This window comes from Falco naumanni, chromosome 9 (assembly GCF_017639655.2).
Source record: "Falco naumanni isolate bFalNau1 chromosome 9, bFalNau1.pat, whole genome shotgun sequence".
Taxonomy (NCBI): domain Eukaryota; kingdom Metazoa; phylum Chordata; class Aves; order Falconiformes; family Falconidae; genus Falco; species Falco naumanni.
Window position 1 is genome coordinate 22,493,691 of NC_054062.1, and position 12,336 is coordinate 22,506,026.

Here is a 12,336-nt window from a genome sequence, read left to right on the forward strand (position 1 = left end):
AAAACCCTAAATGAAGGTCTTAAAAAATAATAAAGCAGAGATTTATTTAATAATAATGAAGTTTATTCACAGGGATCCACTTTGTTACGTGAAGTAATTCAATCCACACTGGCAAAGTAGTTACAGGCAGTGTAAATATGCATACAATGCCACTTTCTTGTGAATCAGCACAGTGTGTTCTTCTTCTTTAAGAAGAAGAATAGCTTGACCCGGCACCACAGAATGGCGCGCCTGCCAGTACACTACAGTATACTGTGCCTGAAATACACAGCAGCAACTGACTGCATTAAGGACAAATGGGAACCGTATGGAAAACTTCAAATCACATTCAGCTTAGCTAAAGTTTGGTTTCTATTTTACATTTTCTACATTGTTTTTCTAAAAGCTAAGATTTGCATAACAGTCTCTTTGTTTCCTAAGGGCCCATCTGCTCCTGCATTTTTTTCCTCATGGTTAGTATAGACGTGACTATGATGCCGTGAACAGGAGATGATGACTTCAACAAAGAGAGGAGCTGTAGAAGAAGATGAACTCCTGAGGAGACTGATCTTTCATGCAGGCAAGAACAAGAGATCATCTTATTCTATCAAAGAATCACTTTTTAATATCATACTTCTAAAGTTTCCTATAAGATTCCTTCAGAACCAGGAAATCCTCCCTTCTAGTGACAAGGGGTTAGGACAGGTTACTCCTGTCATCCATATAAAAGTTGAAAGTCTAATATAGGTGAATGCATTGCAAGATAACTAATAAGAATTTAAGACTGGATTCTCAATATAACCCCACTAGTTTGTTAAAAAGAAAACAAAATTGGTTTGATTAGCTTATTAAAGATCTTAACTTTAAGAAGTTAAAGATCAAGAAAAGGGAAGAAGAATAAGCTTAATGGAAAACCAATAGGTTCCCAGAATGCCCAAAAAGCATTTACAGCATTGTGCTGCACACTCATATTCTAATAACACTTTTCCTCTATTTTAATGAAACAAACTAGCATAATGTGGAAAAAAAGTTCTACATCTATTGGTTCCCCCTTGGAGAGATGCAGCATAAACCTTATTTTCCTGATCTAATATACTAAGGCACACACACTGTTCATCAAAAATCTTCCTGAAGTCAATCTGCAAGCCTGGCAGCCCCTCAGCCAGACACAGAGGACATCTCTTACTTTCAGCTGTTTAGTCTTCTCTCGGAGAGTGTGCTGGTAATGCTGCAACTGCTCTGCGACTTCAGGACCAGGCTGCCGGGCCAAGATGTGCTTCAGTTCCACATACAGTCTCTCCTTTTCCTAAGAAAAAAACAAGAGGAAGAGCTCTTATAAAACTGCTATAGCAGCAGCACAACCTGGGATGAAATCAACCTCACTGAAAAATGCAACTCAGTAAGGAAGATATTTGCAGAAACAAATCTGCCTGTGCGTCAGTCTTTGCCCACTAGCCATAAGGTATTTAAAGTTGTTGTGATAGCAGTGGGAGAGCTCATTAAGAGAAACATCCAGCTACTTCCAACCACGAATGAAATACTCTTAAACACTGTCATCAGTGAGCACACCTCACCACACAGAATATAAAAGTCACTGGAAGAGCATCCAGGGGTGGGAAATTAATTACTAGTAACTGTGCTTATTGCAATCTTTCTTCTTATGAGCCACACTGCCTTACATTAAGGATCATAGCTTCACCCAACAGGATGTGATCAGGCTATAGAGATGTCAGCGAAGGACTGTATGAAAGAATAACTTCTTCCAAAGAAAATCCTGCAGAACACATCTACACACACACACATTTCAGTTTAACTGCAGGGGTCCTGGGAAAGGGACAGAAAGTATAAATGGCAACAACTATGACGAGCACAATTACCATCAAGTAATTTCTCTTGGTCACGTGTCTTCTCTTCCTTCATGTTGGAACAGTGTGCTTGTGAAAATCGGATATAACCATGGCCAAACAAAAACCACACCACGGACCCACTTACAGCTTTCTGTACCAAAATGCTGCTTTCAGCTGTGTTTTGAGGAGGTACTTGTTTTCAGTCTGAGGAATACAGCTTTGAACAAAACCACCTTCATAGCTTTGCATATTACAGTATTTTTAGTATCTGCCCTGTCAGACTAAGATTATTATTATTATTTAACATTACTTAGGAAGATCCCACCCTTGTCTGGTACCTGGAGAGCTGGAATTAAAAAGGATGGTTATTTGACTGCAAGTCAAACTGGCAGACAAAAGATATAACTGAAAAGACAAAAATGCCAAGTAGGATGTAGGACAGGTGATTATTTACACTTGCTTTGAGAAAACCCCTTTGTGTTGTCTTTTTTATAAGCTCCGTCTGCAACTCTTACCACAGAAACCTTCTGTTGATGTGAGAAACAGTACCGTCACATCACCTACAATTGCTACATTTGGCCTTGCTCAGTGGTTGAGCCTGGATTTTCAAAAATGGGTTGTTATTTTGAGTATCTAAAATTCCAGGTGTCCAATCTTCAAGAGCATACAGAATCCAGAGTTTTTAGACCTCAGCATTTTCCAAAACCCTTGCACTATAATGGTCACAAGTTGGGACCCAAAAATGGAAGCCTCTCAAATCATACATTACTTTTGCAAGCATTGCCCTTAAACTCGGAATATTACTGGGGAAGAGCTCCTTATAAATGGAGCTGTTCACAGTTTACCTCTGGAAAAATCAAAACCTCCCGAGACTCAGACTGAAGTTTGCATAGTGGCAAAAATTAAATTGAGAGTTTATTCTTAGTTAAGTCACTACAAGTGGTTTCCACTACCACCTTTTCTTTCTAAGGAAGCAAGATTTTATGCAAGTTAAAAACAACAGCAAAAGAAAAATCTGCCTTGTCAAAATCTGGCTGGTCAGTATTAACATTCCACCCCTGAATGTATCACAAATTTGTATTTTGGAAGAGTGTAATGGTAATTTGGATAAATATGGAGCAGTTGATAGATTGAAGGTCTTATGTGCAATTGTTTTCCAATTTATTTCTCTTCTAACCCTCTACACGGGCCAACTAAGCTCTCCAAACATTGTGCAATGGTGTGTATAATATCCTCATTTAGAGACAAAGCATGCAATTCTATTATAAGGAGAATCTATCTTATGCAACAGAGACTCGTTAGCTGTCCAATGTATATTGTCTCCATAATCCAACAGAGGCAGAACCAGCTGTCTTATAATGCATATCCTGTCCTTCCTTGCTAAGCGCTGTCCATCTCTTTTACATCTAGTCAATTAATTTGTCACTAGGTTAGAAGCACCATATGTCAGCGAAACATTAAAAGAAAAACCTGGATACTTCTTTCCTCATCAGTTTGAATTCAAAGGTTGGTATTTCTCTAATTTTATACGTTTCACCCCAGGATGAAGGGAAAAAAAAAAAAAAAAAAAAAAAAGAAAATCAATTAATTTCAATTAATTTTAAAAAAGCAACTGCCAGAGTAAATCTAAGTCACTCACAAGGTATATGTGATACTAAAACCAAAAATTAATCGCTTACAGCAGGTACTTTTATCTCTTCATATGAGAAATCAGGAATGCCCAGGGGGAAAAAAACCCAGCACAAATTAATAAAGAAAAGCTTTGGCTTCTACAATACCCTAGCTATATTCAAAGGACAGACAAGCTGGGCAATGTGTATTACATGCAGATATCTTATAAATAGCCAGCTATCAGATACAGCACAGAATGTGTAGAAAGACCTGTAGGGCTGTCTGATGCATGAGTTGTATTCAAAATAGCTTTCAGTTGTAGTGCATAAATTAATAGCCCCAGAAGATGATCTATGTTGCTTTTTTGTTTTGGAAACAAGTAAAATGCATGTGTATTCCTTAAAATGTCTGAGATCCCAATGGGGCCATATGGAAAGAAGGGATTCTGACACCGACAAGAAAATCCTAAGTCAGCAACACTGATCAGCAGTACAGCACTAATTCAAAAACAAGAAGGTAAGCTGATCTGTTTGGTGCCTATTGGAAGTCAGTTAACATTATTTTGACCAAAGCAGAAGTCAGTACACATATATTTCTGTTTCTGGCTGCGCAGATCATGTTGGAGAAAAAGCTACCCGAAATCCTACACCCATTGGGTGGGAATAAATCCACCGCAGATGTGTAAGATGGGTTTCTTCAGCTTATCCCAAACTGCCGCCCCTCACACTCCCCTCCATCCACGTGCCAGGCTGCAATCACAACATACATCTTGCCGGAGTTATGCGTTCTTGAGATGAAAAGAAATTAAAGTCAAAGACACTGTGAGGTACTACTGTTCTTGAGGAGGTGAAGGAAGATCCATCAGATCTCTCTGTAATTCCATGCTGTTAAGCCTTCACCAGCACGAGTAATGTACCTGTCTTCATATCAGACCTAGGCCAGTACCAAAGATTTTTATGTGATCCTTCCCATGGCAAAATTCCCATAGAATTCAGCAAGTGTTTGACTGCAGGACTGAGCCCATATCAACCAGCTTCATTGGTTTATGACATACAAGTAAGTAAAGCTGATGGTGGAGAGAGGAGGGCACATTCATTTTGTGTATGCAGGGCACACTGGGAGACTCAAATTGAGGGTTACTGTCAAATTTCAGGAATTCCAAAGAGAATTTCAACACCTCTGTGAATACCTGCTGTAAAAATTGTGTAAATAAAACTCTGCATTATTTTTAGAAAAGCCCTTCCTGTCTTGGATTTGTTTGCCAGGGGAGCTCCAAGGAGCCCACAGATCTGCCTTTAGGCCTGACCATGACAATAAGTTTCTGCATCCTTAAGTCTCTCATCCATTAATTGGGGGGGTCAGGGAGGCGAGTGGTGCTTTCCCCTAAATTTACCTTGCTGCTGTCTCAGCCAGAATCCAGAGTTCTCCTGGCCTGCTTGTTCTACAGCGACTTGAGAAAAAAACCAACTTTCTTCTGCAGAGGACTGGCTGGTGTTTGGCAAATTTCAATTGATTCTTCAGGACCCAGTGGTCATGAGCTGGCTCAGTCTACAGCAAGAAGAATCACTTTTGCCAGCATAATCCTACCTCAAAAGAAACCTTCTGCTGACCAGCACAGCCCAATCTGCTCATTTTTCCCTGCCAGAGGGACCATCAGCACCATCAGAAACACTCCCAAACTGACACTAAGGCATTTCACTCCTTTGACAAGGAGTGGGAGGCAATCACCAATGATGGGATAGAACAACTCGCTTAGTATTAGCTCTAAAGATGTGACTCCATTTTATGTCATCTCCCTCACCATGACACCAGGAAATTCCTGAAATGATCCGTCTTGTTAGTTAGCCCCGGCTACCATGCTGAACGAGAGACAATGGATGACTACATTTAATGAAGATCTATCCACAGCAGAAATAGGCCATGAAGTTCCAGCTTCCTCATTTTTACCAGCTTCTCTCTCAAAGCAGATAATTCAACAAATTTACCTGGCATAGCAGCACACCAACAGCTTTCTCCACCAGAACCATAACAATCCTATTGCGCACCAAAAGCTTGCTATCACACAAATTATTAAATAAACCTACAAACAAAAAATCCCAAAGCCTTTGACTTAGAGTAAATTTCATGTATGTTAGCTCCTGTCTGCAGCAACTGAGGTAAAGAAAAAACCCAACAGGATGAAGATGTAGAGCAAAAGTGCGCAACACAGCATATAGTGGCAAAACCCCCAAACTAGCTAAAAATCCTTATTTTAATTAGTAAGATGGAGAAAGTAACACAGTAACTCTGTAAGCACACACTACAGTTCCTCATGGCTTTGGTGAGGAAAACAAGTCCATTGATGTGTCACAGAGGGTTTTCTTGTTTATCAGCATTATGTCAGCACTATGCTCAACTCCAGAGCCATTCTGTCTACAATGCCATGCAGCAGCAGCAGAGCATCCTTAAGGGGCTGTGAACACTTTTCAGAAGTGTTAAACAGGACACTGAAATCTGGATTATATACATCCATAGACATACACATCCTGTATAGTCATTTTACCTGTATAAGCTGCAGGTTTATTTGTTTGTATGTGTACACCTAACAGTAGCTGTTGGCTCAGGACAGCTATGATCATAAGTTTTATGAGGTACAGCAAAAATTAGCATATGGTAACCTTCATGAATTTTATAACAATAGAAGTTGCCTCCAGCACTGAGAAATGTGCAGTATAAACTTTCTCAATAAATACTTTCCAAAAGTCCCTACCCTTTCTTGTCTATCCCACGTCCATCAGCAAACACCTTTGCAAACATGCAGTTCTCTAGAACAGCTTGTGTTTTCATCATCATCTAGACCCTCCTTTAACCATCCAACATGAGGGGATTTGGGGACTAAATTAATTCAGGTTTGAAACAGGGCACTGAAGCCCTTTCACAATGTGGCAACACTAACACTGTATGAGACGCTTTGGATTTTCTTGTTAAAATGCTACCACCAACCTGAAGGAAGGTATGGGATAATCTCCCCACCCTTAGTGATATTTGCACCACTCTAGATGGAATTAAATTAAACCTGTCTTATGACATATCCCTCCAGCTGATGATAATGCTTCTCCAGAGCAAATCCATTTCCTTTGGCACAGAGCAAACTGCACCAAATTGACTGGCATTTTCAAAACAGCTTAATGAGAGAGGAAAAAACACCTTGGAGCATCTGCTAAGGTCTTCACCCCTGACTCTTTTTGTAACATAAAAAGCTGAACGTTGCTTTATTATCACCTTCCAGGAATAACAAAGTACAAGTATTTCCAGCTAAAGTGCAATTGCAACTTACTATCATTTTTATTATTATTGCTAGGTACTGGCACTACTGTATTTTCTTATGAAGTGTGTGGAAAAACAGTTTTGGGTTTTTTTTTCCAATTGACAAACAAATAGGCTACACATCCTCCTCTCCTTTCAAGTTCTGAACTCTGAGACACAAGGATAACAATCTATGAGAAGAAAATGGCATGGATGCCTCTTGCTGAAGTAACAGCTGCAATTCCCTTTTTACTATTGTCATTGCACAAGAGTTTATAAAATCATTAATCAGAGTAGCTCATTTAATCACAGTGTTTATACTTTACATTGCAGAAAGCAATCAATTAACTATCCCCTGTTCTTCTATATGAGTGAACAGAAATACACATGCACACATATACACACAAAAGAGAAGTGAGCTGTTCCTTGAAGGTGAGAATTACCCTTGACATGGCATGGATTGATGCAAATGTTCCAGATATTTCCATGGTGCCTGCAGCTCAACAGTTGGGCTGAAGAGAGCTCTAAACAAACCTTTGTTTCACAGTCTACTAAGCAGCTTGTCTTAAAGTGTCCTGGAGGAGATTCAGAGGTTAATACAAATCTTATCAACAAGGAATCCAAATATTCTAAGTGAATACATCTACAAAGCAAACAACAGCAAACATTTTACTGGCTAATAATTACTACATAGAGGGTTTCAAGCCCCCCCCCCCCCCCCCCAAAGTCTCTTCTTCAAATAGACTATATGACTTAAAATCTCTGTATTTTAACATCAGTTTAACACTGTGTATTTTAACTATTCAATAGCCATTTAGATTTTTTAAATATGAGATGAATCAAAGCAGAATTATCACAGCTCTGCTGTTAATGATTAGCTGTTCCTGCAGGTGGATGCTTGGCATGGGGATTCCCAGCAGACCCAGCTTCTGCTCTCACTTGTGACTGACCTGACAGATGACCTCAAAGGGTTAGAGAAACTGCAGAGATGCTTCTAGAAATACCTATCTGTAAGTTAGGCACCTACATCTCTTTAATCACCTGCTTGACTTAGATCCTTAGATTTCCCTGAAAGATGAGAGCATTTAGCTTCAAGTCCTTTGGCGTTCTGGAATTGCTACCTCTGAACAGCTGTCTCAAAGTCAAACCTCCACTTAAACCTACAAATACCTGTCTAACAAGGCAGTAAAGCCTACATACTTCTTTCTGACAGGGTAGCAGAGTTTCCCTGCATATATCAAGTACCTCAGGGAAGAAAGACTGGCCTCTTGTTACACTCTGGAGCCTATGAAGAAATAGCAGTACATCTAAGAAACACACATGGCAATTCTGAAATCATGAATGTTTTAATATATGGCTTCCTTCAGACTCACTGTAATTAGAGCTGACCCTCTGCTATCTTTTAATGAGTTCTGTTTCAGCTCCCCTTGCCTGCTTCTTAAAACTCAAAGAAACAGCAACAGCAGTAAAGGAAGGGGAAAGACTGAATTTTAATGTTCATGTAAAGACAACTGCTGTGCCCAAGTGTGCCATCCCCTGTTTAAGATTACAGCTATATCTACTAAGACAGGTATGGGAAGACTTAGAGCTCTGAGCCTAGAGGATGCGGAGCAACTGGCTGACTGATGTACCTGCTTGGCAGAAACTCTCCTTACATGGGGTTCATGACTCTGGTGCACTTGGTAGCTCATGTATGGCTGTCTCAGAGTGAAGAATGGAGGAACAAGGTTCTTTCTACCCCTGTTTGTGCCCTTATGTGTCCACTTGTAAGCTATCTTTTTTAAAAAAAAAAACACACCACAGTGACTCTGCCTGCCTGCCCTGGACTGCCTCCAAACAGCCTTAGCCTGCTGCATCTTTCTGCATGTGTTTTCTCAACAACAACACCATCCACACTCCTATAAGAATGAAAATAAGTGATCTGAAATAGATAAAATCTAGTCTGTCCCTGTGGAACATCTCTTTTTGTTGGGTTTTGTTGTTGTTGCAATTATCATACAAAATAATAATCCATCACTGAACGGGATGCTGTAGATTGTCCACATCTTGCTGATGAGGGAAAAGCAGAACACCCTCGCCTCAATGGAAGAAAGCCTGCCAAAGTGTACACCTGAATCATAAAGATTTGCAGCTGGCTCTGGGCCACACTATATAATATGGGCTTGTGAATGTATTGCTACACTGCTGTTGCACTCCTCCAGTATTTTAACTTCTCTAGCAGCTTCTGGATGGCTGACAGTCAGTAGCGGATTGCTAACAGCACTGCAAAGTTTGTGCATTGCAATGTATTCAGTTAGCGCAGCAAGTCATTTATTTTCCCTTAACAAGATAACTGGTTGATTAATATACTTTACCCTGGGGTGCGCAGCAGATTTATTTCCTTCCCAGATACATGCTGAATACAGGAATGAGAAGTAAACAAGTTTGTTTTCAATTATTTGTTATTTACTGGAACAATTCCTGAACTTTTCACTCAAGCATTATTCTAGCAAACTATCATTGAAGCTAACGACAATTTTGACTAAGAACTTTAGGAATGGGTCATTTTACAAAATATTTTAAATCTAATGACACAAGGTATCCATGCTCAGGATTTCTGGGTTCAAACCAGATGTAACACATTTGAATAAAATACTTTGGTGATCACTGTTTCTGCTTTTCTGACTCAGATTACAGATAAGTGATACACCTTGGGTACTCACATGGCCTCCTCCATTCAGTATCTGAATGCTGTTAAAACTTCAATGTCCTGTGGTGGGTTGACCTTGGCTGGATGCCAGGTGCCCACCAAGCCACTCTGTCACTGCCCTCCTCAGCAGAACAGTGGGGGAGAAAACAAGATGGAAGAAAAACTTGTGGGTCAAGATAAAGGCAGTTTAATGAAGCAATAGCTAAAGTCACGTGCGTGGAAGTGAAGGAAAACAAAAGATGTTATTCCCTACTTCCCATCAGCAGGCAATGTTCAGCCACTTCCCGGGAAGCAGGGGCTTCAGTACGCACAGCAGTTGCTCTGGAAGACAAAAGTTGTAAATAACGAATGCCGCCCCCTTCCTCCTCTTTTCTCTTAGCTTTTATATCTGAGCAGAGGTCATACGGTATGGAAGATCCTGTTGGTCACTTTGGGTCAGCTGTCCTGACTGTGTTACCTCTCAAGATCTTGCCCACCCCCAGCCTGCTGGTGAGAGGAGTGGGGAAGGTTGGAGAGACAGCCCCAATGCTACGCCAGAACTACGCAGAGTAATCAAAACCCTGGTGTGTTCCCATCACCCTTCAAGCTACCAATAGAAGCACAGCACTGTGAGGGCTGCTGTGGGGCTCAGCCAGACCCAATACATGTACTTATACTGAAGTACTACTTTCACCCAGAGCAGCGATCCTCTTCTCATTCTACAAGAGGTCTGGACACAAAGAGTTGCTACGTGAATTGCCGAAGTTCACTAAAACTCCTCAAACTTACACAGAAATTAAACTCAGCCCCCTCAAGCTCCCAGGACCACAATGCTGAGTAAACCAATACCTCTGCTCCTTGCTTTTTTTCAGAAACCCCAGGGCTAGACTACAGCAGCAGGTTAAAAGCATGGGAGAAAAAGTAACAACCATAAACTACAGTATACTTCAAGCCAACAATCTCTTCATGCATGCTAAAATTCATGGACCAAGAGCACATGTATTAGAACACAGGAAACAAATTTGTACTTGACATTCATCTATTTTTGTAGACGGTATTTGTATAATTAAATCAATCTTGCATCAGATGGAAGGATGGCATCTGATGGCCCACTAGAGTTCTCTTTCAAGCTCAAACTCCAGTAAATGTATCAGTTCTCCTAGAAAACTTTAAAAACTCGTTACACATTCACGTACATGTACATGTACCTATATACTCTAAAGGATTTTTACTCCACCCACAACTTTCTCATCTTTGTAAATGGCAACAGAACATTTCTGACTAAAACACCATTAGAGCAGCTAAAAATGCTGCAGATCCCCAGAAAATACTTTGATCTGGTTTTTTTTTTAATTTCCCATATAAATTTACACCTTGCTTCTCTCCAAAACCATTTAACATGGGTAAAACTGTTTTGTTTATGAAGGCAATGTAGTTCCACAAAGATTCAGAAAAAACTAAACTTTTCCACTAAGAAAATTTTTCACCAAAAGTGTTTTGTTTGATTGCTAAGTAATCTGCTTTGCTTCCTATTTCCCAGTGCCAGAAATATTTGCACTATTTTATTGGAAAATTATTTTCTTACTCTAAAGAGCAGCCAATTATCTTCACCTGCTAATATTAAAGTGATCAGCACTTTTCCTACTTGGTTTTTCATAACGCTGCTTAAACAAAACAAAATACAAACAAAAAAAGAAGGCTATTTTCCTGGGAAAACTATTCTCTTCCATTTGAACTACAACATATGTGGGAGGAGGGAAAGAATGTAAATGTCAGTGTGGTTTTAAGAGCAGTTTATCAAGCTGTAAGTTTCTATTGCCTAGAACACCTTCTAATTCTAAATGGACTGAGATTAGAAGGGCTAAAATAAACTAATGTACCAAGAAGCATATTCAGAATATACAGAAATAGAAAACAACTCCTTTCCAAGGAGGGCTAGGGCAAGAACTCCACATCTCTCAAATCCTTATTGAATTCTTACAGCTTACACAAAACTTTCAGGCAGATATGTAGACCATCAAAGGACCTTCACACAGGTGACTCATCTTTCCTGTTCATGAGATGTGATTACTTACTACATCATCACAGGTTTGCATACAAGTCCTGGTAAATTGCACTGAGAATTAACACAATTTGTTCAGTGTGAGTGGTTCTACACAACTCATAGAACCCTACTGGATACAAAATCAGGTTTTTTTAAAAAACAAATAATTAAATTAATTTGAAAAATAGTACCAGTGTCAGAACAAAAGGCACTAGAGAAATTCTAATTGTATAGAGAAATCATCATGCCAGGTTATTAAATCACTGAAAGACACTAATTCTTTAACTTCACACCAATACTAAAATAGAAAACATTTCCACTTACAAAGTTAAAATCCCCAATCAGAGCCCTACTTCAGCAATGAACATTTCAAGAACAACAAAGGGAAAATAAAAGGATGGCACAAGAAGGAAAGAACCTGAAAAAGTAGTACTGAAAGATAACTCAATGCATAAAGTACCTCCATATGTCACTTTGTACTGCATTGGAGACTCCAGTTCAAATCAGATTCAAGGCACTGGATTGACATTAATTTGATGGCACTACCTCAGCAGACTGTTGTGCACCAAAATTTTGTGCTGATAATTAGATACTGCTTGTTCATCACTAGTTAGAACTGGGTTACAGCCAGAGTTCATGGAAATACATATTTTTTTTTATTTGAAAAAAGAACATAGATTCTCTTCAGAGTCCAACTGTAAAATGATGGCAATTCTTACAGTGTGCCTTTGACACACTAGTGCCTAATTCTGCACAGCACTGGGGAAGTTACCATTTTCTTATGATTCATACCCAGCTGAAAGCCAAAAAGCAAATGTTAGGTCTGAGTCCTTACTGTATTTCTCACTTCTATATTCTGATATAAATCTGTTGAAATTCTGCCCACCAACTTAGAATTGGAA

At 39.5% G+C, this 12,336-nt stretch overlaps 1 protein-coding gene across 1 annotated transcript in view; it reads right to left on the minus strand.

Moving 5' to 3' along the window:
• Nucleotides 1-12,336, minus strand: part of CFAP58 (cilia and flagella associated protein 58) — a 60,412-nt gene that overhangs the window by 6,388 nt on the left and 41,688 nt on the right. Inside the window, exon 16 of the mRNA XM_040607483.1 lies at nucleotides 1,166-1,285. Coding sequence (XP_040463417.1) covers nucleotides 1,166-1,285 — 120 coding nt within the window. The remainder of the gene's footprint in view (nucleotides 1-1,165; nucleotides 1,286-12,336) is intronic.